The 27,850-nt window shown below is 51.8% G+C and overlaps 1 protein-coding gene across 10 annotated transcripts in view; it reads right to left on the reverse strand.

The window, feature by feature from the left end:
• Nucleotides 1–15,532: 15,532 nt before the first annotated feature.
• Nucleotides 15,533–27,850, reverse strand: part of Zmiz1 (zinc finger MIZ-type containing 1) — a 204,935-nt gene continuing 192,617 nt past the window's right edge. For 8 of the 10 annotated variants that reach the window (XM_006991625.4, XM_006991624.4, XM_042284585.2 and 5 more), the window contains 7 exons: nucleotides 27,236–27,396; nucleotides 26,407–26,474; nucleotides 26,141–26,209; nucleotides 25,488–25,732; nucleotides 24,157–24,323; nucleotides 20,702–20,956; nucleotides 15,533–19,333 (listed from right to left, as the gene is read on the reverse strand). In XM_006991625.4, coding sequence (XP_006991687.1) covers nucleotides 19,226–19,333; nucleotides 20,702–20,956; nucleotides 24,157–24,323; nucleotides 25,488–25,732; nucleotides 26,141–26,209; nucleotides 26,407–26,474; nucleotides 27,236–27,396 — 1,073 coding nt within the window. In that variant the 3' untranslated portion in view covers nucleotides 15,533–19,225. The remainder of the gene's footprint in view (nucleotides 19,334–20,701; nucleotides 20,957–24,156; nucleotides 24,324–25,487; nucleotides 25,733–26,140; nucleotides 26,210–26,406; nucleotides 26,475–27,235; nucleotides 27,397–27,850) is intronic. The other 2 variants (XM_006991626.4, XM_076544573.1) reach the window with 1 other exon arrangement.

Raw genomic sequence — 27,850 nt, forward strand, 5'->3', positions numbered from 1 at the left:
GGTTAGCGGCTGTGCACGTCTAGATTTATAACGTGGTTATCTGAACCCCTGTGATGGACAGTCTGTACTTTGACAAGTTCAATTAAAAACCTCAGGCTGGAGAGATGGCTCAGCCGTTAAAGGCTAGGCTCACAACCAAAAATATAAAAACCTCCATTGGTCACCACTGTGTAAACAGATCCCTAAAGAGATGAGATCTTTGGCAGATGGAACATACACCAGGAACTTCTCTCTCTCTGTATGGAAGGTGTGGGAGCCCGGTTTCAGGCTCCTCGTGGCTTTACCCAGCAGGTCCGCATAGAGGATGATTAGGACCACGGCCTGAGTGTAGATGTCTGAGATGGTCTGCACTTGGCTGTGCTGGGGGGAGGTCTTTTGCTCCACCCCTTGGCGTCTCTATAAATACCCTGGGGCAGAGACAGAGCCTGTTGGAATAGGTTCCAGGCCCTCTCGAGGCTATCCTGTGTTGTCTATCTGTTCATCTCCACAATCTAAATCCTTCTATCTAATATTTCCTGCTGCTCGCACTGAAGAAAACTCTGGGGAGCTGTGGGGTTGGTGGGTAAATGCCCCGCAGAAGGCATTTCAACATTTTTATACGTATTTTTACAGTGCTTGAATACAAAGCCAGCATGCTAATGCATGTCCACCTGGCTAAATTTGCACACAAAAGATACACAAAATGAATCAACTTCTCTAAAACCTTTCTATTATTTGTAATGTGAGTATTTGAAATACTTTGGAGATGAAATACATAGCATAGTGCATTGTAAAAATGAATGCGGATGATTAAAACAATAGGGAAATAAAATAGCAAAAAAAAAAAACTTAAAAGGGAATTAAACCATACGACACAGTGAATTGCAGGGACAGGTTACAGACAGATGTATAGAGCCAGTTGCTGACAGCTGGTTGACTTCATGGTCAGATTGTAGTCTTGCTTGGTAGTTGCTTTATTACTGTTTTAGGGCTCAGCTCCCCCCAGATGACATGTTTACAACCATTGTCTATGTGACTTGTGGCTCGTGACACTCCTCTGTGATTTGACATACACTGGCAGACGTGAGCATTCTCTGTGACACGTTCCCATGTTCCACACCATGTGGAAATCCATCCCCTGGCCCTTCCATGCAGACCACACAGGATGTTGCTGCTGACAGGCAGGGGACACATCATATGGGTCAGCATCACCTGCACACCTGGTTGTGTTCCAGCCAGTCAGCAGCTTTTAGAATTCCATCTGCTAGAAGGAACACCAGTGCTGACAGAAGAGACTTTGGGACAGGGATGGGGTGGGGTGCTTGAGAGAGTCTATCTTTGTAGGGGAGTGTAGCCTAGAACTCAATCCTCCTGAGTACTGGGATTACAAATGCAAATCGCGAGTTGGGGATTTAGCTCAGTGGTAGAGCACTTGCCTAGCAAGCACAAGGCCCCAGGTTCAATCCTCAGCTCCAAAAAGAAAAAAGAAAAAAAAAAAAACCAGTGTGAGTCACCATGCTGTCTCCAAACATTGCTTTTAAAGGACAATAAAGTTATATGTATATGTGTATTTGTGCATAGGTTTGTATATGTGAGTGTTGGGTGTCCATAGAGGTGAGGAAGAGGCATCGGTTTCCCTAGACCTTGAGTTCCTGGTGGCTGTGAGCAACCTGGATGCGTGCTGGGAGTGGAACAGGGGTCCTCTGCAAGAGCACCAAGCTCTCGGAATTGCTGAGCCACCTCTCCAGCCCCCAAGGGGTGCAGTTTTAGACTGACATTTTCGTGGTTGCCTTATTGCACAACTGACCCCATCTCCCTTTTGTCTTCTCTGCAGGAATTGTGCCTTTTCAGGATCTGAGCTTTTGGGATTTCAACATTCCAGATTTTAATCTTTCAGAATTGTGATTTTTTTTTCTTCAGGATTTAGAAATTTTTATTTTGAAGGATTTCAGTTTCTGAGATTATGACATTCTGGACTGTCTTTGAAGATTAGGATCAGCTCCACACCCCACCAAGCCTCCTCCTCCCTCTCTCCCTTCCTCCTTCCGTCTTCCCTTCCTCCTCCCTCCTACTCTGTCCTTCTTTTTCCATTCCTGTTCCTCGTATCACCTTTGACTCACAGCCTGGCCTCTCTCCCAGTCTCCTTCTCCGTGGCCCCCGCTGAGGCGGCTCATGAGTGGCATTGTGACATGAAAGACTTTGCAGGTTCTCTATTTGCCGACCTGAGAAGTGACAGCCTTCCAGTTTCACCCACACCCCAAACTGCGCTGTTCTTCCCCACCCCCCAGGCTGGTTCTGCTCTGCTGATGCTCCCACAGGCCTGGGAAGAGCTCCCTGTCAGTCTTGGAGGCCATGGATTGTCTTGCTGGAGCTGCTCTAATGCCATAGCTGTGGGAGGCTTAAAACACAGAGCCACATTGTTCTCCAGTGCAGGGGAGGGGGGAGCGGGAGTGAGGACCCTGTCCCAGCTTCTCTTCACTCCCAGGATCATCCCTGTCCCCATACCAATCTGTCTTGATGTCCGAATTTCCCCTTCTTAATTTATCTTTATTTTCTGATTTTAGTGTTTTCTTGAAACAGGGTCTTATTATCTAGATGGGGCTGGTCTCAAACTCAAGATCTCAAATTCTGAGATCACAGCTGTGCACAGATGGTTAAGTTTCTCTCTCTCTCTCTCTCACTGATTCAATTGGGTTAAAGATCCCAATGATGGCAGCATCTTTTTGTTTTGTTTTGTTTTGGGACAGGGTTTCTCTATGTAGCCCTGGCTGTCCTGGAACTCACTCTGTAGACTAGGCTGGCCTCAAACTCACAGACATCCACCTGCCTCTGCCTCCCGAGTGCTGGGATTAAAGGCATGCGCCACTATCACCCAGCATGATGTCAGCATCTTAAGTAAGTACAAAACCCCATTTTTCACTAAGTCTGAGTTGACTTAGGGTTAGAACTTCAGCATGTGAGTTGGGGGGCACAATTCAGTCCACAGTAGGACCCCCTAATGGGGCCTCAACGCCTCCCTAAGTTTTAGTGAAGCAGTGCCTTCCTTTGGTGCTTGCAGCCTATTGGCTGCATATAGGACCCGGTCATGAGGCAGGCTCTCCGGGGTTTGTCTCCTTTCAGAATTATCCTTCCTGCTGATGACAGATTTACTCCTGGGCCAATCTGGCCTCAAGCCCTCGCCCAGGAGGCTCCTTAGCTCCCTGGGAGGATGCCTCTTGTAAGTGTGTGAAGTGTAAATGGACTGTACAGTCTTTTCTATCAGTGGGTTAAACGAGACAAAGTCAGATAAGGCACTGCCGTAGCCAAGTCCAGCCTCAAACCGGGCATGGCTTTTGGCTCCTCCCTCTCCCCTGACCAGCCTTCATCCAACTCACTCCAATCCATTTACTGCCTTTAACAAATAGTTTCTTCCGTGTAAGGCTTTGTGCCAGGTCCACACACAGACGGCTGAGCAAGACGGGCCTCGTCCTTGCTCCCAGGATGCTCATAGTGAAAACAGGAGGAATGCGTCTACTATTAAAGTGACGCTAAATCCTAATAACAGAAGGTATTAATTAGCCACCAGGCAAGGTGTTGCCCATTCACTGAGTGCCAGAGTCCTCATAGATAACGGGAGATGGGAAGATCGTTAGTTCCAAAGATCACCAGCTCCATTGTACAGATGAAGAAACCAAGTCACTGAGGCTCGTCATTGGTGAGCCTTAATGCTCTAGTCCCTTCCCTCCCCATAGAGACTTGAGCTCTATGTCAGGGAGCAGGGCACAGAGGCTGAGAGAGAGCTGGGAACCCAGGAAAATTAGGAGGGCAGCAGACAGTGAGGTGGAAGGGACATCTGAGACAGGAAGTGGGAGACAGGAAGTGGGGCTGCCTCTGTTACCTACAGCCATCCCAGCACAGGGTGTGCAGCGGGGAAGGAATCCTTGAGTCTGGGGCACAGGCAGCCAGCAGTGCTTCCTGACCTTGACTTGTCCTCCTTTCCTGAGGCACTGTGGTGGTGGACCGTCGTTCAGTGCCCCTCCCCCATCTACTGGTCACTGTGTAGGAGCCTTGTTTGCTAAGGCTCCCGGCCAGCCTGGCACCAGCCTGGCCACCGGGTTCAGCAGCTGCCCAGGACTGTTCCCACAAGCCACCTCTCCAACAAAGGGCCCGTGTCCTCAGAGGGCAGGTGGCTCCCAGGCAGAATGGGGGTGAGGCCTTCCCGGGAACTTTGGGTGGTTGGATTCAGAGCGGCAACAGTGCCTGGCTAGGTGGAAGATGAGGCCAGTATGGTGTGTGTGTGTGTGTGTGTGTGTGTGTGTGTGTGTGTGTGTGTGTGTGTGTGTACTTTGAGCCTCTGTCTCTGGGAAGAGGTCAGAATGTGGGGGCAGAGGCTGGGGCTGGGCAGTTGAGTTGCATCTGCCAAGCTGGTGTCCAGAGCCCAGGTGGGGGCCTCCCAGAAGGACCACCACTGGCCCACGGCCCTTCCTCTTGCTGTGACCTTGATCTTCTATGGCCTGAGACCAGAGCAAAGAGCTGAGAAAGACACCTCAGTTTTCCAGCCGGGAAGGAGAACCCGCATCCTATGGCAGATGGTCCCCCATTTCTTTTCCTCTCCCCTCTCTCTTGTTTCCCTCTGAGCCTTCTCTGTTGGCTTGCTGGCTTGCTGAAACTCCTGGGCATATTCGCTGTCTTCTCTGCTGCTAGAATGGGTCCCACAGGACCAGCCTCACAACCGATCTGTCACTGTGCCCACTGGGAAATACTTCTCTAAATACAGTCCAGTCACAGCAAGATTTAGCTCAGTGCTTGGGCAGTACCACACACTATTTCAGGTCCTATCAATAACGGCCAAGCATCTAAAATGATGGAGGTAAGAATCAGCTTTTCTATGTGACACTCAGACCTGTGGGAACCGGACTCTACAAATATTGGAAGGAATGTCACAAATCAAGGACAAACAAATGGAACTTTCAGAGAGTAATGATTGATAGTCACAGACTTCAGGACAACATGACAGGGATCAAAATCCGTCCAGGATTTGGTGTATGTTGTCTTTTCCCCAGGAGGTCATGAGATCCTTGAAGCCTTGTTTATCTTACTAATTCCTCCACCATCTTGAACTTACTGCTAGCCATCATTCACCTGGAGGCTGGCAATTAAAATAGTACGTAAACAGATAAATGGATGGATGGACGGATGGACGGACTGACGGACAAATGGATGGATGGATGGACGGAGGGATGGCAATGGAGGTAGTGAATGGATGAGTGAGTGTACAGTGGGTGGATGGATGAGTGGGCAGGTAAATTGATGGAAAGATGGATGCATGGATCGGCCTGGATGAGTAAGCATCTCAGGATTGAAGGGGGAAGGCTGGAAGCTGGGGTGAACCTGGCCAGCGCAAAGCCTAGGCTTTTCAAAGATTATCTATAGAGGACCAAAAGAACTAAAGGAAAATGGGCAAGCTTAGACTGTCGACACCGGTAACTTCCACCATCAAAAGACTCAGTCAGAAAATGAGGTTAGGGACTAAGGCTATAGCTCAGTGGGTAGAGAGCTTGCCTAGCACACAGAAAGCCCTGGGTTTGCTCTCCAGCACAGCACTAATTGGCATGGTGGTGCATATCTATAATCTCAGCCCTTGAGAGGTCCAGGCAAGGGGCGCAGAAGAAGTTCAAGCTCATTGTTAGCTATGTAAGAGTTTGAGACCAGCTTGTGTTACATGAGACCCTGTTAGAGGTGAGGAGGGATGTGTGTGTGTGTGTGGGGGGGCAGATTAAAAAAAAAAAAAGAAAACTGAGGTTAAGAAATGAAGCCATGCCAGGTGGTGGTAGCACATGCCTTTAATCCCTGCACTTGGGAGGCAGAGGCAGGTGGATCTCTGTGAGTTCGAGGCCAGTCTGGTCTATAAATTGAGTTCCAGGACAGCCAGAGCTGGTACACAGGGAAATCCTGTCTCAAAAAACCAAAAGAAAGAAAGAAAGAAAGAGAGAAAGAAAGAAAGAAAGAAACGAAGCCACAAGGGAGGAGATATTTAAGACACATTCATCCACCTGACCAAAGGCTTATCTAGTCTAAATAAAGAACTTCTGTGAATCCAAAAGAAAGGTAAAGAGCCCTGAAGAAGCAGGGAAAGACTTGAGCTATCTTTTGTGACTGCTCATAAAAACACCCCGGTGACTCCTAAGCACGTGAGAGGAAGGCACACAACATCTTTAGTCATCAGATGAGGTAAAGGCCCATTGCGGTGAGGTCACCTTAGACACCTGGCTGCCACAACAGCCAGAATGAACAAGTGCTGGTGGGATGTGTACAGCTGGAACTTTCCTACATCATGAGCGCGAGTACGCATAGGTACAGTCACTATAGAAAACCCTTAGCAGGTATCTAGTAGAGGCAGAGAAGGTGTTCATGTATGGCCCAGAAATTCCACTCCTAGGCACACGGCCAAGAGAAGTGTCGGTGCCTCCCACACAAAATGCTCTACATAAAGTTAACAAGATCCCTAAACTAGACTCAACCCAAATGCCCATGAACAGTATGGTACTATCACTCCCGCACAATAGAATACAACTCAGCAGGGAGAAAGGATGTATTACTGAGACAGAGCAGCATGGATGGCACCCATAAGCATTCTCTAGAGAAGAAAAAATAGCCTGTGTATGGACCGTGTGTCCATCCTGAGAAGTACAAGAATAGATAAAACTAACCTATGGTTAACAAAAGTCAGAATAATGAATGGGGGGGGGGTGTCAGGCAAGGCCACAGGGGAGTCTTCTGGATTCCTGGGAATGTCTCTACGAGAGAGACAGAGAGAGAGAGAGAGAGAGAGAGAGAGAGAGAGAGAGAGAGAGAGAGAGGAGAGAGAGAGAGAGAGAATCAGACTTGGCCCTGAAGATCTGTGTCCTCTCCATATTTTCATACTAGACCTCAAACTCTTCCTTTATCTTAGGAGAATTCAGTGCGTGGTATGGAAAGGGAGAAGATGCTGGAGCTCAGGAGAGCATTATCTTACCCTTCAAAGACTTGTGGTTCTTAGGACTGAACCCAGGGCATCTTGAGACAAGGAATTGTATGAAAAAAGACCGAGTTTTGCTGGAGGCCAGAGACCTGGACAGATTACTGAGGTCCCGTAAGGAAGCCTGTGAGATGGGAAAGATCATCACAGAAGACACTCGCCTGGGACTTTCCTGAAGCCTGTACCCCAGGGATGCACACCTCACTTGTGGAGGCACGCAGGTGGATCTGGGACTTCGACACCTCTTGCCCCACCTTGACCTGCTCCAGAGGCCTCATGGGCTTCCCACTTCTCTTCCAGGACTCTTGGGTCTATGTTGACTTCTGTGCCATCAGGTAGGGAAAAGGGTCAGGTGTCCCTCCCCCGCCACAGCCTGTCTCTAGAATGCCAAGGTGAGATAAAGATCCCAAGTGGCTCTATTTGCAAGCTCTAGGCACCCCAACTATCAGTTAGCCCAGGGCCCTGGCAAGTGCATGGCTGCTTCTCCCAGCAGGAGGCACATCTGGGAAACTTGAGGCCTCCCTCTGATGATGTCATGGAGGTCACCTGGGCCACTTTTCTTGTGAATCAGGTTGTGTCACAAGATGCTGACCCAGGTGGCAGCCTGTAAACCTTCCTGTTAAAAGAAGAGCAAGGGCCTGGTTTTCTTTGGCAAGAAGCTATGATGGTAAGGGACTGGACTGGGGTTTTCATGGGTGGCAAGAGGGAAGGCTTGAGTGACCTCCACCTCTCCCTTCCAGCCCACACTGTCCCCAACCTCCATAGCATCCTTTCGTCCATCATTTCTCCCCACCACAGCCAGGGCCCAGTCCAAGCTGCACCCCTGCACACTGAGACAGCAGGAGGTCTGTTGCTGTCCCTAGCTTCTCAGGGCTGTCGTGGGATCACCCCCTTCCTTTGTTCAGGGCTAATCCATAGTCAAGAAATTCGAAAAGCTTATAAGTAGAGCTTTATAACCAATGCATACTCCTGGTCAGGCAGTCCAGGCCGGCACTGAATCTGTCACTGGGGAAGGGGCCCTGCGCCCTCTTTTAAGCTTGCACCCTGTACCCTCAACAGCCTCTCTGTTGACTTCCACTCCACAAATGAGTTTTGCTCGTTTGCAAGGACTACCAGAACAATGGGCCCTCACAGCAACACCACTACACACACACACACACACACACACACACACACACACACACACACACACACACAGCCTTTATAAACGCCCACTTCTACACACCACATTGTTCTTGCCCTTCTACAGCCGCTGCGACTTTCACTGTTGAGCGGGTTTCCATTTGCTAAGCTTTGCTCCATTTCTCGGTTTGTTTACCTGCTCTCCTGGTGGTGGTGAGCAGCTGGGCTGCTTGGGGGTTGGGGGGGGGGGCTTGTGGATAATGCTGGCTTTTGCCTCTAGCTTTTGTGTGGACAGAGATGGGTTTCTTTTAGGAAGCCCCTGTTGTTGGACGGCAAGGAGAACAACAGGCCCATCTAACTGTATAAGAAATGTCCAAACTTTCCCCAGATGGTTGTACCATGATAGACTTCCACGGGTAATACCTGAGAATGTCCATTGTTCCCACTGGTCTTTAAAAAAAATATTACATTTATTATTTATTTATTTATTTGTTTGTTTGTTTGTTTACTTGCTTACTGTGTATGTGTGTGTGCGTGCGTGCGTGCGTGCGTGCGTGCGCGCACGCCCGAGTGTGCACAAAAGAGTGGAAGCTGGAGAACAACTTGGGGGAGTCAGTTCTCTCGTTCTCACTATGTGGATTCTAGGAGCTGAACTCAGGTCATCAGTCTTGACCACAAGCCTTTACCCTCTGAGCTCTCTTGCTGTACCCAGGGGATCTTTCCAGGTACCCTATCTAAATATCCCAATGTCCCCCAGCTGGCAAGTGAGAAAACAGAATGTGATAAATCTATATAATGGAACACTATTTCACAAGAAAAATAAGTGGAATCCAGATTTATGCTCCTGTGTGGGCAACCTCGAGAGCATGCTAAAGGAGCTGACCCCCAAAGACCACACAGTCTATGAGTATGTAAGCCGTCCTAAACAAGCCAATCTGGAAACACAAAGTAGATCAGTGCTTGCCCCAGGCTTTGGGGGTAGAAGCATGCTAATGGGGGTGTGTATTCATTTTAGGGCAACGAAATTTTCTTAAATCGATATGTATGCACTGAATATAACAACTGAGTTCAACGTGTTCCTACATTAGGGATTGAACCCAAGGCACCGAGCATGCTGGATGTCTCTTACCCTGGGATGTCCCCAGCCCAAACAAAACTCTAAGTGGTCTTGGAATTGTGTCTCTTATATTTTTGGTTGTGAGCCTAGCTTTTAACGGCTGAGCCATCTCTCCAGCCTGGAATTGTGTCTCAATAAAGCTGTTCAAAGACCAAACCTGGGGGCTGGGGGGCTGGCGGGCTGGCTGCGCTACTGGAAGCACTTGGTACTCTCGCCGTGGACCCAGATTCGGTTCCCGGCACCCACACAGCAGCTCACAACCCTCTGTCCTCCTGCTCCAGGGGACTCAACACCCTCCTCTGGCCTCTGAGGGCACTGCATGCGTGTTTTGTATATATACACATGTAGGCAAACACTCAGACATAAAATAAAAATAAATAGAATTAAAAAAAAAAAAAACAACCCACCAGACCCAGGGCCACTAATTAGCAACTACCACCTTTGTGTCCTGCTCCAGTGTCCTCAAGATAAGGATCAAGATTCCCAAAACCAGATTCATGACTGTCATTGTCCTCTTCCACGAGCAGAGCAGGCTTTCTGCCATCTCCAGATGCTCTATGGACCCTCGTGCCTCTGAGCACTCGCACATACCGTTCCTTCTCCAGGAATGCTGTTCATCTCACCTCTGACTCATTCTCAATGATCCAACTCCCCTGACAGCCTTCTCTTCATCCTTCATTTGGATAACATGCAATTATTAGGCACCTGCCCCATGCTGGGTTCTATTTTAGGCACCAGGGAAACAGTAAATACAACAGACTAAATGCCTCATGAAACTGATGTGTTGAACAGACAGTGACTGTTCCTTAATCACGTGCCTGGTACCCTAGTCCCTGTTCTGCTCGCCCATGTGGCTCTGTGTGTGTTTTTATTTCCACCCTAGCTCCGCTGGATATGTACAAGTTGGCAGTGAGTTTCCCTGCCAAGGCTGAGGGCTCCACGAGGGTAAAGACAGGCTCAGATCTGCTGGGCATGAGAGCAGGGGTGATGCCATGCTCCATAGTTACAGAACCCCCCAATGGCTCTTGTCACACCTGTCTGAATACCTCCCCGCTTCAGCAAGTGGGGAGCTGTGGAGAGGAGTTGAGAATGTAGGATGACAGCTGCTATATGGGTTCATGAGTCCTTGACAAGAGAATGATGGAGATGAAGAACTGTGACAGGAGGCTGACTCATCTCATTGCCTGCCATGAGCGGCTCTCTGTACCCTGGAAGCCAAGGACTGGAGTTGCCCACTCCAGACAGCAGATGTGAGTCTTGAACTCCTGTTTCTATGTACGCAGCTGCTTGTGAATAAAGCTTGTTGTCTTAGGGTTCCTATTGCTGTGACGAAACACCATGACCAAAAAGCAAGTTGGGGAAGAAAGGGTTCATCTGACTTACACTTGCACACCACATTTCATCATTAAAGAAAGCCAGGACAGGAATTCAAACAGGGCAGGAGCCTGGAGGCAGGAGACAGAAGCCACAGAGGGGTACTGCTTACTGGCTTGCTCCCCATGGCTTGCTCAGCCTTCTTTCTTATAGAAGCCAGGACCACCAGCCCAGAGATGGCCCCACCCACAATGGGCTAGGATCTTCCCATCAATCACCAGTTAAGAAAATGTTCTACAGGCTGGCCCACACATTAAAAATACTTTTTATGGGGCTGATGGGATGGGTCGGCAGTGAAAGTGCCTGCCTTGTGAGCCTGAGAATTCGAATTCTATTCCACAATGGGACCCAGGGGGAAGGAGAAAATCAACTCCTGAAAATAGTCCTCTGACCTCCACAAGCCAAGCATGCCATGGACTCATACAGATCTCTCTCCTCTCCTCTCCTCTCCTCTCCTCTCCTCTCCTCTCCTCTCCTCTCCTCTCCTCTCCTCTCCTCTCCTCTCCTCTCCTCTCCTCTTCTCTCTCTCTCTCTCTCTCTCTCTCTCACACACACACACACACACACACAGAATAACAATAACAAAGGTTTTGTTTTTAAGTGGTTATGTTATAAATAATTATATAAATGCCTATATAATGCTCCAGTTTGTCCTTTGCCCCATAGAATCTGAAGGATGACTGATCCTTCAAAGAAAAATTTGCAGGCTCTTGGATTACGGAGCAGGGACATACCCTGGCTACCAGAAGCAGATATGGGAGAAAGGTTTCTTCTGTAGAACAGGATTTTCAGCAGGGGGAAGATTCTGAGTAGCCATATATAACAGAGGTGTGTGTGTGTGTGTGTGTGTGTGTGTGTGTGTGTGTGTGTGTGTGTGTGTACACAAGTACACATATGTATCTTTATACTGAGATGTCTCCCCACCAGCTGTCACCTAGGAAGAAACCCAAGTGATGTGGGCAGGATGCCTTTCATTTCATTTTTGGATTCAAGGAAAAAGCAGAGAGAAGTGGGAACTCTCTAAGCACAGCCAATCAAAATCATTGTCAGAAAAGGGGTTACAGTGTGTGAAGTGGAGAAACTGAGTGTTCACTTTCAGCCCCCATGTTTTAAGTTCAAGTACCTGAAGCTGTCACATGGAAAGACCCCAAAAAAGGAGACTGGTGCCATGGAGCCTGCAGTCTATTCACTAGCCATGTGTGAGAGGGTCACCTGTGAGTGAAATCACCTCCATAGAGCTGAGCTCATACAGAACCTCAAGGGAGCTACATAGCTGAGGCCTGTCAGCCTCCAGCCCCCAGGGGGCACCGGCACAGTAGTTAGTGCTTGAAACTGTGACTACAGGCCAACAAGCCCTCCTCTTGGAGGGAGTCCATCTTTGCGATGCAGGACCCGGTAGAGCTGTGTAATCCCAATGGAGCACAGTTCAAAGAAGAGCGGAGTACTTCCCCCGGTCCTCCCCTCTCCTCCCCAGGTACAGTCCAAGTGCGATGCCTGAGCCCCAAGGCAAAACTTCTACCTGCCCCTAATGCTGGATCTTCATCGTTACCGGCTTAGTGGTCCATCTCTGGGATTAGAGCCTGCCTCTGAGGCCTGCTCCCACACCTCTGTCTTAAATATGGTTCTCTAGGAGCAGAACTGAAGTAGATGCTTAATTCAGGATCTTTAAGTTGGAACACCCTTTGTTGACTAAAGAGGAAACAGATGGAAATAAAAATGACATTGATTACATCCCTTCTTCACTGGGCCTAGGCATTATCCAAACAGGTGTCCCTGGGAAGTTTAGTTGGTGGGTTCAAGGAAGTGTCTGCAAACTCCAGGAGGCCAAGCTGTGACTGAGAGCTGAGGGTAACCATGTCTGTCTGTACAACCCATGTGAGCTGGGTCAGCAGGGTTCAATCTAGCTCTCCCTCTTGGGGACGTGGTTGTATAAAGTAGATATTTGGATTGGTCACACTGAGGTCCTTGGAGGAGGTGACGTACTAGAAATGATTTCAACTGAGCTCACTTTGGGGATGAGCACTGAACTTTCATCCTAAAGGGACGCCAAGGCAACACAGTAATATCTCACTGTGCAGGCATGCAGGTATCTGCCAAGACCTCAGGAAGCTTGGGTCTAGAAACCTGCCTGGGGTGGCGAGGGGATGCAGAAAGAATGGACAGACACTAAAGAAAGGAGAGACACACGGATGCAGAGAAGCCAGGGTCAGGTGGGTCGTGTGCACTCTGATGGAGCGGCACCAACTTCTGCAACTCCGGGGCACCTCAGCCATTTACTGTGGGCAGCGTGGGGGGGAGGGCAAGGTAAGCCAGTCTTAGCTGGAGGTCTCTGTATTGAGCAGTCTCAGGCTGCAAACAGCAGGAGGGGACTACAGTTGCTAGTTTTCAGCCGCATTGGTCAACGGTTAGCGACACCAGTACAAAGACAGGACCCTTTGCCTTCCCAAGCTTGCCCTGGGGAGAAGCTAATTAATTTTCCCCGTGGGTCCATTTCTGTGTGTCCTTGATGTGGCCGTCTCCTGTAAAACAGCGCACATTCACTCAGAACCTGACTCCCTCGCTCCATGGGTCTGTGCTTTACCACAGACAGGAACTTGGGGGAGAGCCAGAAGGGGAGCAGAGGTGAGCAGGCACAGGCCTCTGGTGATGCTCTGCCCTGGTGAGCCTCAGGAAGGTCTGTCAGGGGACTTAGCTTACCTTGCCTGGTGTGAGCTACTGGGCAGGGGTGGGGATGGGAGGAGGCAGCTTTCCATGTACTCCCTGTCTGCAGAGGGCGAGTGTACTGTACAGGGACCTGGTGGGCTCCCAACAGTGGAGGATGGGTGGGTCACAGTGAAGAATGTCTTACCAGGGACTGGCTTAGCATTTGGGAGTGCTTGCTGCTCTTGCAGAGGATCTAGAGGACCTGGGTTCAATTCCTTGTACTCACATGGCAGCTTTCAACTGTCTGTAACTCCAGTTTCAAGGGATCCAAGGCCACCTTCTGGCTTTCAAAGAGTAACAGGTACACACATGGTACATATACACACATGAAAGCAAAACACTCAGACACATAAAATAATTTTTAAAAGTCTCACCAGGCTGAGTGTGGTGACCAAAGTCCATAATTCCCGCACTCAAGAGGCAGAAGCAAGAAGATCTGTGTGAGCTTGGGGCTAGCCTGATCTACATAGAGAGTTCCAGGCCAGCAAGGGCTACAAAGGAAAAGCCTGTCTTAGGAAAAAAAAAGTTCCACTTTAGGACTAGGTATGTGGAGGACAGCCACAAGGGAAACAGAAGTTGAGCTCCAGTTGCTGGGGACCAGGCTTTTGTGCCGCCCCCCAACCCCACGCACGTGCGCCCATTTATTATTTTTAATTATGTCTGTGTTAGGAGCAGAGTTCAGCCTTGCTTTGGCTTGGATGACTTTTCTCATCTCACAGTTAGGCCCTCCATCGCAGAAGAAGGCTGCCTGTTTCGGCAGGCATGAGCTGGGCCAAGCCTACCATGAGGGGCTTGGGGAAGCCACAGGCCTGTGTATCTCTGACAGCAGGGTGTCAAGCTAAAAATGACAAGTCTTTAGAGTGAAGTCAGGTCTCTTCCTCCTCCTCTGCTCACTTCCTGCCTTGAAGGTAATGGTGCTCAGAAGTTTTGTTTTTAACCACAACCCTCAAAAACTAACCTGATGCAGCACACACACACACACACACACACACACACACACACACACACACACACACACACACACTCCCATCCCCACTTTGATAGCTGCCTGACATCCTTTCCTTCCCCCATAGGGGCCCGGCTGATATTTTCCACCTTGTTTATCTGTTTTATTTGAAGGGTCTGCTCATGCCCCGATGCGCTTATTTCTCAGTTCACGGGTCTAAAGTCACTGGTCTAAGGTAACAGAGAGTGGGGATGCCCTGTTGCAAAGCTCCCCTCGTGCCTAGGAAGCTCTCCTGCCGTCTCAGGCTGCCAGAAGTTGGCAGCAGCCAGTGCCTGCAGCTTAGCAGTGGCCAGGACTCCATTTTTAATGTGAACCTTCTTCTCCTCACCTTCATCCCCCTTCATCTCAGTCCCTGTCTTCCTGGCAGGCGGGACTTCTCAGTGCTCAGGTCCCCAGAGGCAGTCCTTCAGCCTAGCTGGCTCTTGTGCACAGCCACCCACCCCACCCCAGGCGTGGCCCATCTACCTCCCCACCCTTTTCACACGCTTGATTCACACTCGTGGATGTATCTGGGGAGCCTGCTGAACTGTCACTGCTAGACCTTGCTGAGGGAGGGCTAATTTTTTTTGGCCGTGCTTGTTTTTATTGCTCGGTGGTCAGGCTGAGTGGAGGAAGGGCAAAGGTGGCCACTGATCCACTGATCCACTTCCCTAGATCTAAAATTGGATACACAGAAGTACAGTCTGTGCCGCGTGTTAGAACTGTGGCCTGAGGAGGGAGAACCCATGTAAAATGCAGCCACACAGTAAAATCCAGTTTCACTTGGAGTAGTGCAGGGAAGCAGTGGGGAGAAGCCAGGGGCTGGAGACAGGGTTCTGGAAAGGCTCTTAAGTCTGGCTGTGCCTAGATGCTGTGGACAGGACCTCTGACTTGACATGGACAGGCTGTTCCTAGTCTGTGAGATTCAGCATGGGCTACTAGACAGATGGCCTAGGGCCGCAGCACCCCTCCAGGATGGGCCCTGTCCAGGGTCCCACAAGCTCTCCCTCAGCAGGGCTTGTTGGAGATAGGCTCTCACCAGGAGGGAAAATGCCTGGGGCTTTGTCTTCGCATTGGTTTCAGGACCTCACACAGGGACACAAGAGCAGGATTCTTGCAAGCCAACACTCCAACCACTCCACTGTTTCTGTGTGTGCACAGACCAACAGGATAGGGTGGTAGTTTAAAAACGAAAGCCAGTTCCCTCAGACCAGTCAGTCCTTAGCATCCACAAAACAGCTAACTCACCAGAACCTTCGTTTTTTGTCAATTTATTTAGAAAAAAATTAACATGAGCAAATGAGAAACCTCAGTGTTACAACAGAGTATAGAAATGTCTAGCAATAATCCAATAATCTGATCTTTAAATACAAAATAACCACATGAACACCTAATATACAGGTTTCATCTGAATACATATTTATTAGATAAATATTAGAGGTCACATCATCTAACTACATACAGCTTTGCAAGACTAGAAATCACAATTAGTTTTCTGACCAGTCGAAAGTATGAAATGATTGCAGTGTACATACGATGTACAAAGACTATGGCGGTTTCCATGGACGTCACTTCAGGCTGCACGCGTGGGTGTGGATGTGTGTGTACGTGTGAATCACCTGCGATCATGATATCAAAAACTTATACAAAGTATGAATTTGGTTACAATTTTCTTCTGAAATCCCCGTTTCTCTTCATTGTTTCCATAGCACCCTAAAAAACACACAGGTGGCAGGGCCAGGACACCGAAGGTGAATAGTACATGTAGGTAAAATAAAAACGAAACGCAACAAAAATGCCTTTCCACACAGGGGCAGAGTATATTACATGAGACAAGGGTGAGGTCACAAACGCTAACGAATGGGGTCTAGTATTCCACAGAAGATGAAGGAGTTCCAAGCCGTTTGTTGTTTTGTTTCGCAAAATAAAAACAATACACATTCCAAGAGAAATGAATGCATCTTGTTGACATGTCTATTTCTCATTTACATATGTACACACGTCCCTTGAGTCGCCACTGCTCACACTGCCTCGTCCGGATGGGTCAGGCCCGAGGGACCATTGGGAGCAGACCTGTAGCTCTCTGGGGGTTAGGGCTTCTGTTAGGGAGAAAGTCTTGGGAATCTTTTAAAAAATAAAATGGCTACAGGGAACATGAGACATGAATAAAGCTTCAAACCAAGAAGATGGGGGTGATCGCCTGTGCAGGGGCCCTTCCCATCTGCCCATGGACTTCCAGCTCGTTTTGTTGCGTGGTGGTCGGTACATGTCTATGGGCGAGTTGCTCACTGTGGTAAAGTGGCTTGCTGAGGCCTCATTTCTGAGGCTGCTATGGCTCCAAGTTGTCAGAAAGGACCGAGGAAGGCTCTTTCCAGAGCCCACGCCTGCCTCTGCTTACGGATGTCACCTTTACCTGCATCTGTCACTACCAAGGCATGGCTCCAGCCCCAGATGTCTTTGTACCCCCTCTCACACCCTGGATGAGCTCCACCATTTCTCTGGAAGGGGGTATTCCCAGAGCATTGGCTCCAGGCTCTGTGGTGAACTTGCTGGTGGGCACTTGCCTGGGAGGGAACCTAGGAAATCAGCCTCAGGTGTCCCAGCTGAGTAATGGCAGGAGAGGTGACAGGGAGTGTTTAGGTCTTTTGCATTGGAAAGCTGTAGAGGACCTGGGCACCTGACAAGAACCAGCAGGGACCCCAGGCTGTTCTGGGGCACAGTATCACGGCAAGAAGCAGGAACTTCTGAGAAAGGCATCTGTCAGTCTGAAGCTGAACAATCCGTACGGTCCATCACAGAGCATGGCCATGTGCCAGGACACAGGCACTGGGTAGGGACAGCCACATGGTATCTGGTGTAGTGTTGTCCCACCAGTTGACCCAGAGTGGCTCTCCACAGTGGGTTTCCTGGTCTCTCAACTCAAGCACGGCCACCTCTTCTGCTCCTCCCTCATCTGTACAAGTAGCCCTGGTTGTTGTTGTTTTTTTTGTTGTTTGTTTGTTTGTTTGTTTTTTTAAAAAAAGAACTTGGTTTTTGTCATTGAGTCAAGATATTTTAAAAACACCAGCAAAGGCTATAACCAGGTCATGAAAATGTTGAATATTATCAAAGACGATACTAAAATATTCACAAAGATATTTACAAAAGCGATTCTTAAAATAATTGATTTGCATACTGAACACACTGTCTGAAAAAACCTCAATAGGACAAAGGAAGAAGAAGGGTGGGATGATGGCAGCTTTTCTTGTGCCTTTTTTTTAGGGTGACAGTAAGTCAACAGTTAGGGTCACCTTTCTGGTACAATCTATGGAAGAGTGCCAGGGAGCACAGAGGGAGGACCAACGACTTATGGTGAATGAGGACGCTGACAGTGGACAGGAGGCAGGAGAGGGCCCTGGGTGGCAGCGCCGGAGATGAGAGCAAAGAATTTACAGATGGGACTCACGTGATCAGACAACCTGGCATCACCACAGGCCGTGAGGCTCAGGGCACACAGACCAGCCTAGAACAAAGCAGGTCAAAGTACGGCAAGCCAACAGGGGACTCTAAGCTGGATGGAGTGGAACAGCAGAGGAGGACCAGAGGCTGCACTTGCTGGGTGCACAGGAGTGTAGAGCGAGCTCTGGGTGGAGGGAGGGAGACAGGGGATGGCAGGCAGCTACGCAAATGCCACAGCTGCCTGCCAAGATAGCCTGGGGCACGCAGCAATGGCCTGGGCGGAAGGCAGAGGCTGCCCTGGGTGGAGAACCTGCTGAACCAGGCTGAGGGGCTGGGAGAGACATGGATGCCCCGGACTCTTGCTGCAAAGGCCAGCCTTTCTACCATGCACCCCTACAGCTGGCTGGGGAAAGGAGAATCAGAACCCAGAGGGAAGTGGGTCCCAGAGAATAGTCTTGGAGAGGGAGGGTATGTAGGGCAGGGGGAAGGGAAGGAGAACATGGAGGGAAATGCTTTGCTTGCTGTCCAGATGCAATGCTCCTTTTTCTCAGGTGACTTCAGAGCTTTCCACTGTGGTCATTTAAAAGCAGGGGGTGGCTTGGGGCAAAACTGCAAGGCTTTGGCTGCTCCCATTGGGCTCTGGCTGGCATCTTCCCCAAACCCCACGGGAGGGCACATTTTGGTGGGGTGCACAGTTGGGCACGTGCTCTCGGCTCCCTGCAAGGCTTGGCCCTGGTCTCAGTGGAGGAGGCCTCCTATGCATTGTCCTGGCTCCACGGAAGGCCCTGACCCGTTTCCTACCAGTCCCCCAACAGGAGTGGCAAGCCGCCTCAGACACAGCACTTTGTCCTTGTTCTGCTGAGAGAGCGTTTGTTTATAGGGCATCTTGGCTTAGAAGTCAGAGGCCAAAGCCACGACCCTCAGCCCTGAGGGATGTTCTCCTTCCCAAAGGTTTGTGCTTTTCTGTGGGAGTTTTGTGTCTGTGTGTCTGTGTGTGTGTGTGTGGGGGGGTGTTGGTGGGGGGGGGACCTTCCTCACTGCTGCAAACTGTCACCCTCCTCCAAGGCTTGTCCACTTCCCTGGCCTGGGGGAGGGAGTGCAGGCTTCTCTCAGGTTCCAGTCACTTGAAGGAGGCTCTGGGCCAGGAGGCAGGGCTATGGTTTAAAAACATGGAAGAACTTTGGGACACTGGAAGGTCGGTCGTCTGGAGTCAGCACACGGAGGGACCTATAGTTGCCACTGGCATGTCTCTTGCTGGGCCTGGATCCTCTCAGCTGGGGTTCATCTTCCAGGGGCCGTCTTCGGGTTTGCTCTGGGCACAGGCCCCGGAGCATTCAGGCAAAGAGGACTGCAGACTCACATGGCCTTCCCTGCCTAGTGTGCTCTGCTCAGCCCCCAGCCTGAGGTCCTGGTGTGGGAGGCCTGAACACGGGCTCCTGGGAGGGCAAGTATGTGGGGCAGAGGGGGTAGGAGGCAGAGTGGGTAGGATGGCCCTAATGGAAGGTGGCCTTCAGTTGTTCTCAAAGAGAGACAGGAGGTCATCGTTGCTATTGCTTGGAAGGTCAGGGGGGTCCAGGTAGGAGAGGAGCTCGTCGGGGTTTGTGAGTTCCGGCAGCAGCTAGAAAAGAAAAAGCCCAGTTGAGGTGGCTGAGGGTGGTCTAGGAGAAGGAGTGAGGAGTCTCTCTGGCCTTCTCACTTCCTTCCACTTGCCTCCTCTGGGGTTCTACCTCAAAGATGGAAAACTAACAGTGTTGAGTATGGGCCTGCTGGCTGTCCCCAAGACCAATCCAGGCCACTGCATCTCCCCTGGGGGAGGCACGCCCACACTCAACAAATGCCAAGGGCAGCGGCGAGACCCTCAGCCTACCAGTGGAGACCCCACTGGGCTGATCCCTCTTCTCAGGCACTGATGTCGGCCCCATTGCAGATCAAGGGCTGGGCTTCCTTTGGATTGCTCCTGTCCTCTTAGACCCTGTCACGAGCGGCTTGCTGACATAAGCCATCGGGCTTCGTCCATAAGCACAAGGCAGGCCGTGGGAAGACCAGCTGTCCTGTCCTGTCCCTGTGGTCCACTGTCCCCGCTCCTCACGTGACACCCTTGGAGTATGTATGTCATATATGGGCAGAGGAGCTCCTGAATCTAAAAGCATCCCACTGGTCTGGCTAGGGGAGGAGAGCTGGGAATCTGCAAAGCCAAGATAATGGCACAGTTCTCCCTGCCAAGAGCTCGCTGATGCCACTGGGGTGGATGTTGGCAGCGGGGCCAGGGGTCCAGGACCTAGGGGTTGGGCTCAGCTACAGCTCCTAGCTCCTGAGGGGGTAGGAGGAGCAAGTGTCCAGTCACAGTCTTTCTGTGACCCCCCACCCCCCTTCTAGACCACTGAGGCCCCAGGATGGGAGATCCGTGAGTCTCAGCCGCCCACTTCAACCTTGCCTCTCCCAGTCATGTCCGCCCCCCACCATCTTCCGTCATCCCACATGGAGGCTTCTTGGAGTGAGCAATGGAGCAAGCGGAAGCAGGGAATGGACACACATGGACGAGGAAACCGCAGGCAGACAAGACCAGCAAGACAATGGTGGAACGTCATTCTTAGCCCTTCCCCTGCTCAGGCCAGAAAGTAGACACAGAAACAGCAAGCTCGACATGGGGGTGTGAGGGAGGGTGTGGGAAGAAGGGCAAGGACACTCTTGTACTAACTCCAAGGCCCTGACTGGAGGGACCCGGCAAGGACCTAAGTAGAACATGGGTCGGACTGGGGAACAGGACTACTGGGCCAAGGGGCTGATGGGCGGGGGTGGGCCTCACAAGACCTATCGGTATACGGGGCATCCTAGTGCTAGAATTAGGGGAGACTGGCTGGGGCCCACCCACCACCCACCCACCTTTCCACCCGGGGCCTTGAGCCCTTAAGTACCCCCCTTCTCTCGGGAAGGTCCCGGTGCCATGCCTGGCCCCAGACCGAGGTGTGTGGTGACCCCAACTTACATCCAGTGAAGGTTCCGGCATGTCGGATGCTCCCTGTGCTCCGGCCTGACCCTCTAAGGCTGAGGAGGGGTTAAAGGTCAGGTCGCTGTGTGGATGGTTGCTGGGAGCGGCCTGTGGTGGCTGCCGGGGAGGCTGGGAAGGAGGAGGAGCCCCACCGTGGTGTAATGGAGGCCCTGCCTGGCTGCTGGGGTGTGGTACGTGCAAACCTTGTTGTATGGAGGGATGGGGCTGGTCAGAACTGCCAGCGTGGGGCATCTGTGGAGGAGGAGAGAGCAGGAGAAAAGAGAGGTGAGGTGACGAGGTACGACGACGGGGTGGGGGGTGGGGGCGTGGGGGGTGGGGGTGTTGCCTGGAGAAAATGAAAACCAAACAAACCGGGAAGTCACGGACCTCAAACAAGGGAACCCCTCATGAAGAACAATGGGGTTAGGGGCAGAGTAGAAAAAAAAAATCGATCCTTTCCAGAAACTGACAACCAGGGAGGCTGTGAAGGGACGGGTGGGGGAAGGGGCCTCCCTCCACACAGAGCCTGGGAAGGGCCTTGGGACGGGCACAGACCAGAGAGCCCCCCACCCCCACACTGTCACAACAAACAACAGGGAGGGCAGAATGGACAAGCAAATGGACGTGTTTCCGGGAAGCGGGTGGCTGCGGGCAGCGTGGTGCACCCTCCCCACCCCCGCTCCGGGCCAGGGCAGTGCAGAGCAGGCGTGGACATGGCTCGGGCAGGCGTGCAGCTCAGGACTGGGAGTGTGACCCCCAAGGGGGCCCCTGGCTGGTGATCAGGAGGAGACAGGGTCTTTGCCTGCCTGCCTGCCTCCCTCCCAGGATGGAACTCATCTGATGTCAAAATGGCGGATCAGGGAGAGAAGCTGGCTGGCTAAGGGGCATTTTAGGGTACTGCCTTCTTAAGGCCATACCACCCGTTAGCAATGGGCTTCCTCTGGGGCTGCCGAAGAATGGGGTGGCGTGACTCTAACAGGTTAACTAGGGAATTCATCCCTTCTAATTTGCGATGCATTGACAACCAGGTGGCTGTGGGTAGGTGGGTACAGGGGTTTTGATGCACACATGTGCCTGGTGAATGCTACTTGCTGTTCCAAGCAGACCCTTCAAAGCAGAAGGCTTGAAGCTGCCCTGTACACCTCCAGCCAAGCTTTGCCTGCTCTGTGCACTCAAACCGGGCCACCAGCCCCACTTACATACTGCCAAGGACACATCGGCCTGGTGACCAAATGCTTCCTTGGTCTCAGATGACTCTCATCCCTGCCCTGTCTCCATTTCTGGGTTCTCCCTTGCTGGGTTGGCAAGCGGCAATCACGCCACCTTTGGTCTCCCAGACCCCAGCACCTCTTCCCATTTCTGCTAAAAGCTGCTTCCCCAAGTCTGCTGCGATCTGGTTATCTACCCAAAGTCCTGGTGTACCCTTTCTTTGTGGGGGTACAGGGCTCCACTCCACAGTATCACAGTGCTCCTCCAGCCCAGGTCCCCAGGTGACCCACATGTAGCATGATATGAAGGGGCTGGAAGAAAGGGCCACAGAGTGGTGAGAGGCCAGCTGGGGGTCCCACTTAGATCACAGCAGCCAAGGATGTTCCATGGCACCCTTCCTAAGGAAGCAGGAAGGGACCCCCATGAAGAGCTAAGCTCAGGGCTAATATCTCGGATCCTATAAAATCTCTGATCCACTGCCCGCTTGTCCTTGACAAGAGTAAGAAAGCCTCAGGGCTCGGGGCCCTGCTGTTGTATCTGCCAATCTGCTGCCTGGTGTGGGAGAATTCTTGGGCAAATCAGTGCTTGGCTAGAACCATCTAGCCTCTCCTGGACTGTAGGAGAACTCTCCGGCCGCCTGCTTAGCCAGGGCCAGGCTGCTTCTGGTCAATAGATGCAGTAAGGGTTGACCTGGGACTATCTCCCCTACATGGTATAAATGCAGTGCTAGGTCTGGTTGCTTTCAGGAGAGATGACAGCTGAGAAAGGACCAGGCACACCTCTGGAGAATCCCAGAGGAGCTCTGAGGCTGATTTAGGGACAGAGTCCTCTATGTTGAGACTTGGCGGCAGGATGAACCAAGAAGCAAAAAAGCTTGACTTGTAAGAAGACATATGGTCCTCCCTACCATCTTCCCGGATTAGTAGTTGTGAGGGATTGTGGCATGCAGGATGTGTGGGTGTCTCCCCACTGTGGAATGCTGAGGTCCTGGGGAACTTGGAGATCAGTGGCTGGAAGTCGAAAACTGCACAAGGCAGAGTCAATATGCACTTTTCTTTCCTCTTTCTGTGTGTGTGTGTGTGTTTTTTTTTTAAGGCAGGCTCTCACGTATCCTAGGTTGACCTCAAACTTGCTCTGTAGCCAAGGAGGACTCTGAACTTTTGATGCTCCTCCCTCTATCTCTGAGTTTTGAGATGGCAAGTCTGTACCATGTGCTGTTGATGCAGTGCTGGGAAGCCCTCTACCAATGGAACTAGATCCCCAGCCACAATACTCATTCTTAGTGAGAGTCAGGGATGAGAGTGTGACCCCTTTCTCCCGGGCCATGTGAGAGAAGATGAGAAGGCTCCTGTTAGTCTTCTGACATAGGTCCCCCAACCCCACTACCAGGCAGTGTGGGAACTCTGGACCCTCTCTGGCTGGCATTCCTATCTGGGGTCCTTAGCTCCAAAGTGAGAGACCAATATGAATGAGGTCTTAGGGAAGCCACTCCAGCCCCTGGATCTCAGTCTCCCAAACCCCCCACTGCTCTTCCTCCCTCCCACTCCCAAAGGTGTGCTTTGGGAGTACAAGGCTCAAGGTGCCTTGTTTACCCTGACCCAGGAGCATCTGCTACATAAAGCGCAATGGTCCAACATTCAAACAGAGGAGGGCTCAAGAGGATGGTCAGCTCTTTGGCTGTTGCAGGAGCCACAGGAAGGGATGGCGTGTGCTTAGCTCTGGGCATCTTGCTCCAAGGAGGTATCCCCAGGCATGTGGAACATGCCCATAAACAGGAGACAAGACAAAGAAGCCAAACCCTCTGGGGGGTCAGATGTCCCAGGACCTCCTTTTGGCAGGTGCAAGTGAGACCCTGAAAGAAGGTTCAGATCCCTGGAGACTAAACACCTGAGCATGGAACCTAACTTCAGGGGGCTGGGGTCAGAGGAGTCAGTGGGAGGGTGTAAGTGGAGCTTGGAGGTGGTACACGTAGGCACAGGGGATCCTCTTAATTTCAAGAGGATCCAAAGTCCTCAATAAAACGGCCAAGTGAGCAGATACGGACCAGGCACGTCAGCCTCTCCCTTTCTTCAGAGCCCTCAGATCTAAACCTTAGTTTTTCTTTTTGTTGAGGAGGAAATCCGGGTACTCCCACCACAAAGATCCCAAGGGAAAGCCCCCCTGCCTCGGTCAGCCCAAGACGAGGCTGGGAGTGGAACACGGGGGCAAATGGGAAGGTTGAGGCACAGGCTGAAAGTACTCACAGTTTCCTGCATGGGGTGGCTGAGGGGTTTCTCGAGGGCGGCCATGTTGTTGGGCATGTCCGGAGGGTGGGAGAGCTGGGGGGGGCCATGCATGAAGTCGTTCATGGACGTCCCTCCGGGATTCCCATGGGGGAAGTCAAAATTGCCATGGCCCTGGTAGTTGTTTCCTGGGGTGGGAATAAGATGGGGTGGAGGGCAGGTCATCCAGAGGGAAGGTGGCCACTCAGCTGACAGAGTATAAAAGCCGAGTTCTTGCCATCGCTCGAAACAGGCGTGGCTCCCAAAGCATCTGCTTTAGGCTCTGTGATGAAGCATATGATGATTTCATGGGCTGAGGCACCCCAGGTGTGTGCAAAAGCCTCCATCCCCACGAGTGGGCTGCTCTGCTGGTACCGAAGGGCAGGAAGAGGTCAAGCCAGAGACATTGAAAGAGGCTCAGATTTTAACAGGAGTTGCTGGGCTGTTGTCTACTGGAGCCACATCCTACCAACACCAGACCCAGGGGGGCTGTTCTGCCTTATTCAAGAACACCAGGCTCTAGATGATAATCCAGCCTCTCCAGCCACTGCATCCCCCACCCCACAGCGACGGGGAGATACGGAGAGTCAGAGTGTTCGGATGTTGGGGTCCTTGGCATAGGCTGTGGGACTCAAGCCAGGAAACTAATGACTCTGGCCCACTAAGCACCTGGGCGCGTTGGAGACCTAAGATCACAGATCTGACAGGGCCACCGTCCTCACACAGAGAGTGGGATATGTTCTAGGAACCGAGTGGAAGGCAGCAGGGGTGACATCTGAAGTCTGAGAGTGAGGTGGAGTGACAGGAGCCTGGGTGAGCAAAGGCTAGGCCTCTAGCACCTCGGCTCTCTCTGGGACGGCGGGAGAGGCAGAAGGGCAGGACTGGTTACCTGGCAGAGCAGGCTGTGAAATCTTGGCGCTTGGACCATCATTTCCTCAAGCCTAGTGACCTGAGGACTAGTTCTGGAGGGTATGTTCTCCCTCCCTCCTTCCCTCTCTTTTTAAGATTTATTTTTTGTGGGTATGAGTGGAATGTTTTGCCTACATGTATATGTATGTACCATGTGTGTGCCTGGTGCAAGCAGCGTTCGGAAGAGAGTACTAGCTCCCTTTAAACTGGAGTTAATGGTTGGTTCTGAGTCATTAGGGGGGCTCTAGGAATTGAACCCAGGCCCTCTGCACATGCTCTTAACCCCTGAACCGTCTCTCCAGCCCCACTCTGTGCCTGCTACCACCAACACAGAAATCTCAAGTGCCCAGTGGACCCAGGCTGGCCTCTTCTCCCCCTCCCTGTCCCGTATCACACTGACATACCTTGGCTGCTGTAGTCGGTGGAACTGGTTCCCCCAGGAGGAGGTGGGAGGGGGTAGGGAGACGGGCCAGGGCCCAGAGCAGCGATCATCTCCATGACATTGGGCATGATCATCTGGCTGGGGCTCATGGTTTTGAACCGCTTTGAGGGGATGCCATCAGGGTCGTCCTTGATGTGGAGGTCCGACTTGATGGGCACTGGCCGCCAGCTGCATGTAGGGTCAATGGTGACCTCTTCAAACTCGGAGCTGGTAGGGAAAAGCAATCTTAGGGGAGGAACCGAGGTTTAGAGTCCCTAGCTTTGGAGACAAGACGCTGGTGTCTACACTCCTCCTCTGTCAGGGCTGCGCATAGGGCAGAGGCCTGGTCGAGTTCACACCTTGTTTGGTGAAATGAGGACATTGAGGCTTAGAAAAACAGAGCCTGGGGCTGCTGGCCCCAAGACCTCCGTCCCCCCTCCCCCATAAGAGGAGTTCCTGCATTGGCTGAGTTCTGTCCTTTCTAGAACATATTGGCCCCCCAAGTCCAGGAATTCTCAATCTGCAGTCAGGCTGCAGATTGGTGGCTGGCCCGGAAGTACCCAAGGTTCTCTGCATTCCCCCTCTCCCACCCTCCTCCAAGCCAGGCTGTTCCCCTTCAGTGGGGGCTTCACTTACTGTTGGATGGCGTTCAGGATCCCCCACATATACTGATCCACCTCCAGACCCTCAAGCAGAGCAGTTTTACTGGAAAAGAAGAACAGGCTTGGTCTTTGCTCCTGGAGGCAGGGCACAGCCCACCCATCTCCACTGCCCTGCCACTGCGGGTCCAAGTGCTGTAGCAGTGCAACCCAAGACCCAGGCCTCTGTAGAGGCCTGTCTGGCCTGGAGGGTAAGCAGAGCGGCTTAGTGCCCCAGGAAGAGGCAAGGCGGGAACGGCTTACTTGCACACAGGACACCTCCAGGTCCCTCGCTCGCAATTCAGTTGGAGGTATGACTCCAGGTCGAAGCACTGTGGAAGGGAGAGACAGAGAGACAGGTAAGATCAGCACCGTCGGGAGACACCTTGCCAGGGCTCTGGATCCGTAGCAAGGCTTCAGTTCCCGGGAAGAACCCTTCTGTTGCTCACCCCGCAGGACAGCCATGTCCCGACACATCGCTTCCCTGTCCTTGAAGCCCCCCTGGACCCCGCACCCCATCCAATTCTCACTGCCGTTGTCTCTTACTGAGGCCAGGGACAGTGTGGCCTCTGGCAGTCTCTTTAGTGAAGCAGCTGGGGGACCCAGGGTGAAACTGATCAAGTTCATCAGTCTGTATCAGATACAGCAATCATATTACCTGTCAACGCCTACGCACTCAGAGGGGGGCAGGCCTGCCTGCCACTCAGCTTTCAGGATGAACTGTGCTTGACAGTGGGGTACCTGAGCCCTGTGACCCTTGCATCCCTGTTCTGGGACACGCATTCTGGGCATCCCCTTGCACAATGGATCTTTGCTGGCCTGGGTTGTCTCCTTCCTAAAAACCTGCTCAGGGCAGGTCCCTAACTAGTCTGTGGTGTCTAGCCAGGACTTTCTGCTGGTCTTCAATATCTGATTGTCTAACTGTATTTTCTGCACCACAGAGATGGACCCGAAGGGGAGAAGATGACTGAGAGAGTAAGTGATATTGGCTGCCAGTGGCCATGGTATCCCTGTTGGCCTCTCAGCCTGCCCCTTGTCACCCCGCCAACTCAGTGAAGCCTGCCTCAGAGGCGCACTTCCTGGGACTACTCACCTGAACATGCTTGCAATCGTGGCCTCGAGCAGGCAGCTGTATGCGCCGGAATGTGATGGGGCACTTCAGAGACACCTTGATGGCTGTCTGCTCCACACCATCCTCCCCATTGAGAGTTGTGTTGCCCGAGGAGGCAGCCACACTGCTGAAATTCCGCTTGACTGTGGGGTAGGAGGCACAGGGTGAGGGGCTGGGTGTTCTACTGAGGGGTTGGGTCTAACTAAGCAAGCGCCTGAACACGTCCTGGATTCCACGCCCCGCTGCATTCCCCATGTGATGTATGCAGCGTGCATGGGAGGGAGAAAGGACTGAGGAGAATCCCTTTTCTGAAGAACACCCTTGCTAGGAACGGGGACTTTCTGCAAAGCTTGCAGAAACCCAGTCTGGTGCTCCTCTGAATTAACTGGGTCAGCAAAAAGTCCCCTCAGGCACTTAGCTCTGCAAGTGTGGGAAGAGAAACCAGACTGCACGGTGGTGTCCAGGGGCTCGATGGGGAAATACCAAGGAACAGAACTAGAGGGAGGAGGGGCAGTACATCCCATGAGAGGTGCTCCAGGGCTTGGCATCCTGGGCACCACCGCCTCTTGGGCCCAGCCCCTCCCAACCTGTCCCTAC

The sequence above is a fragment of the Peromyscus maniculatus genome, chromosome 9 (genome assembly GCF_049852395.1).
Source record: "Peromyscus maniculatus bairdii isolate BWxNUB_F1_BW_parent chromosome 9, HU_Pman_BW_mat_3.1, whole genome shotgun sequence".
Taxonomy (NCBI): Eukaryota; Metazoa; Chordata; class Mammalia; order Rodentia; family Cricetidae; genus Peromyscus; species Peromyscus maniculatus.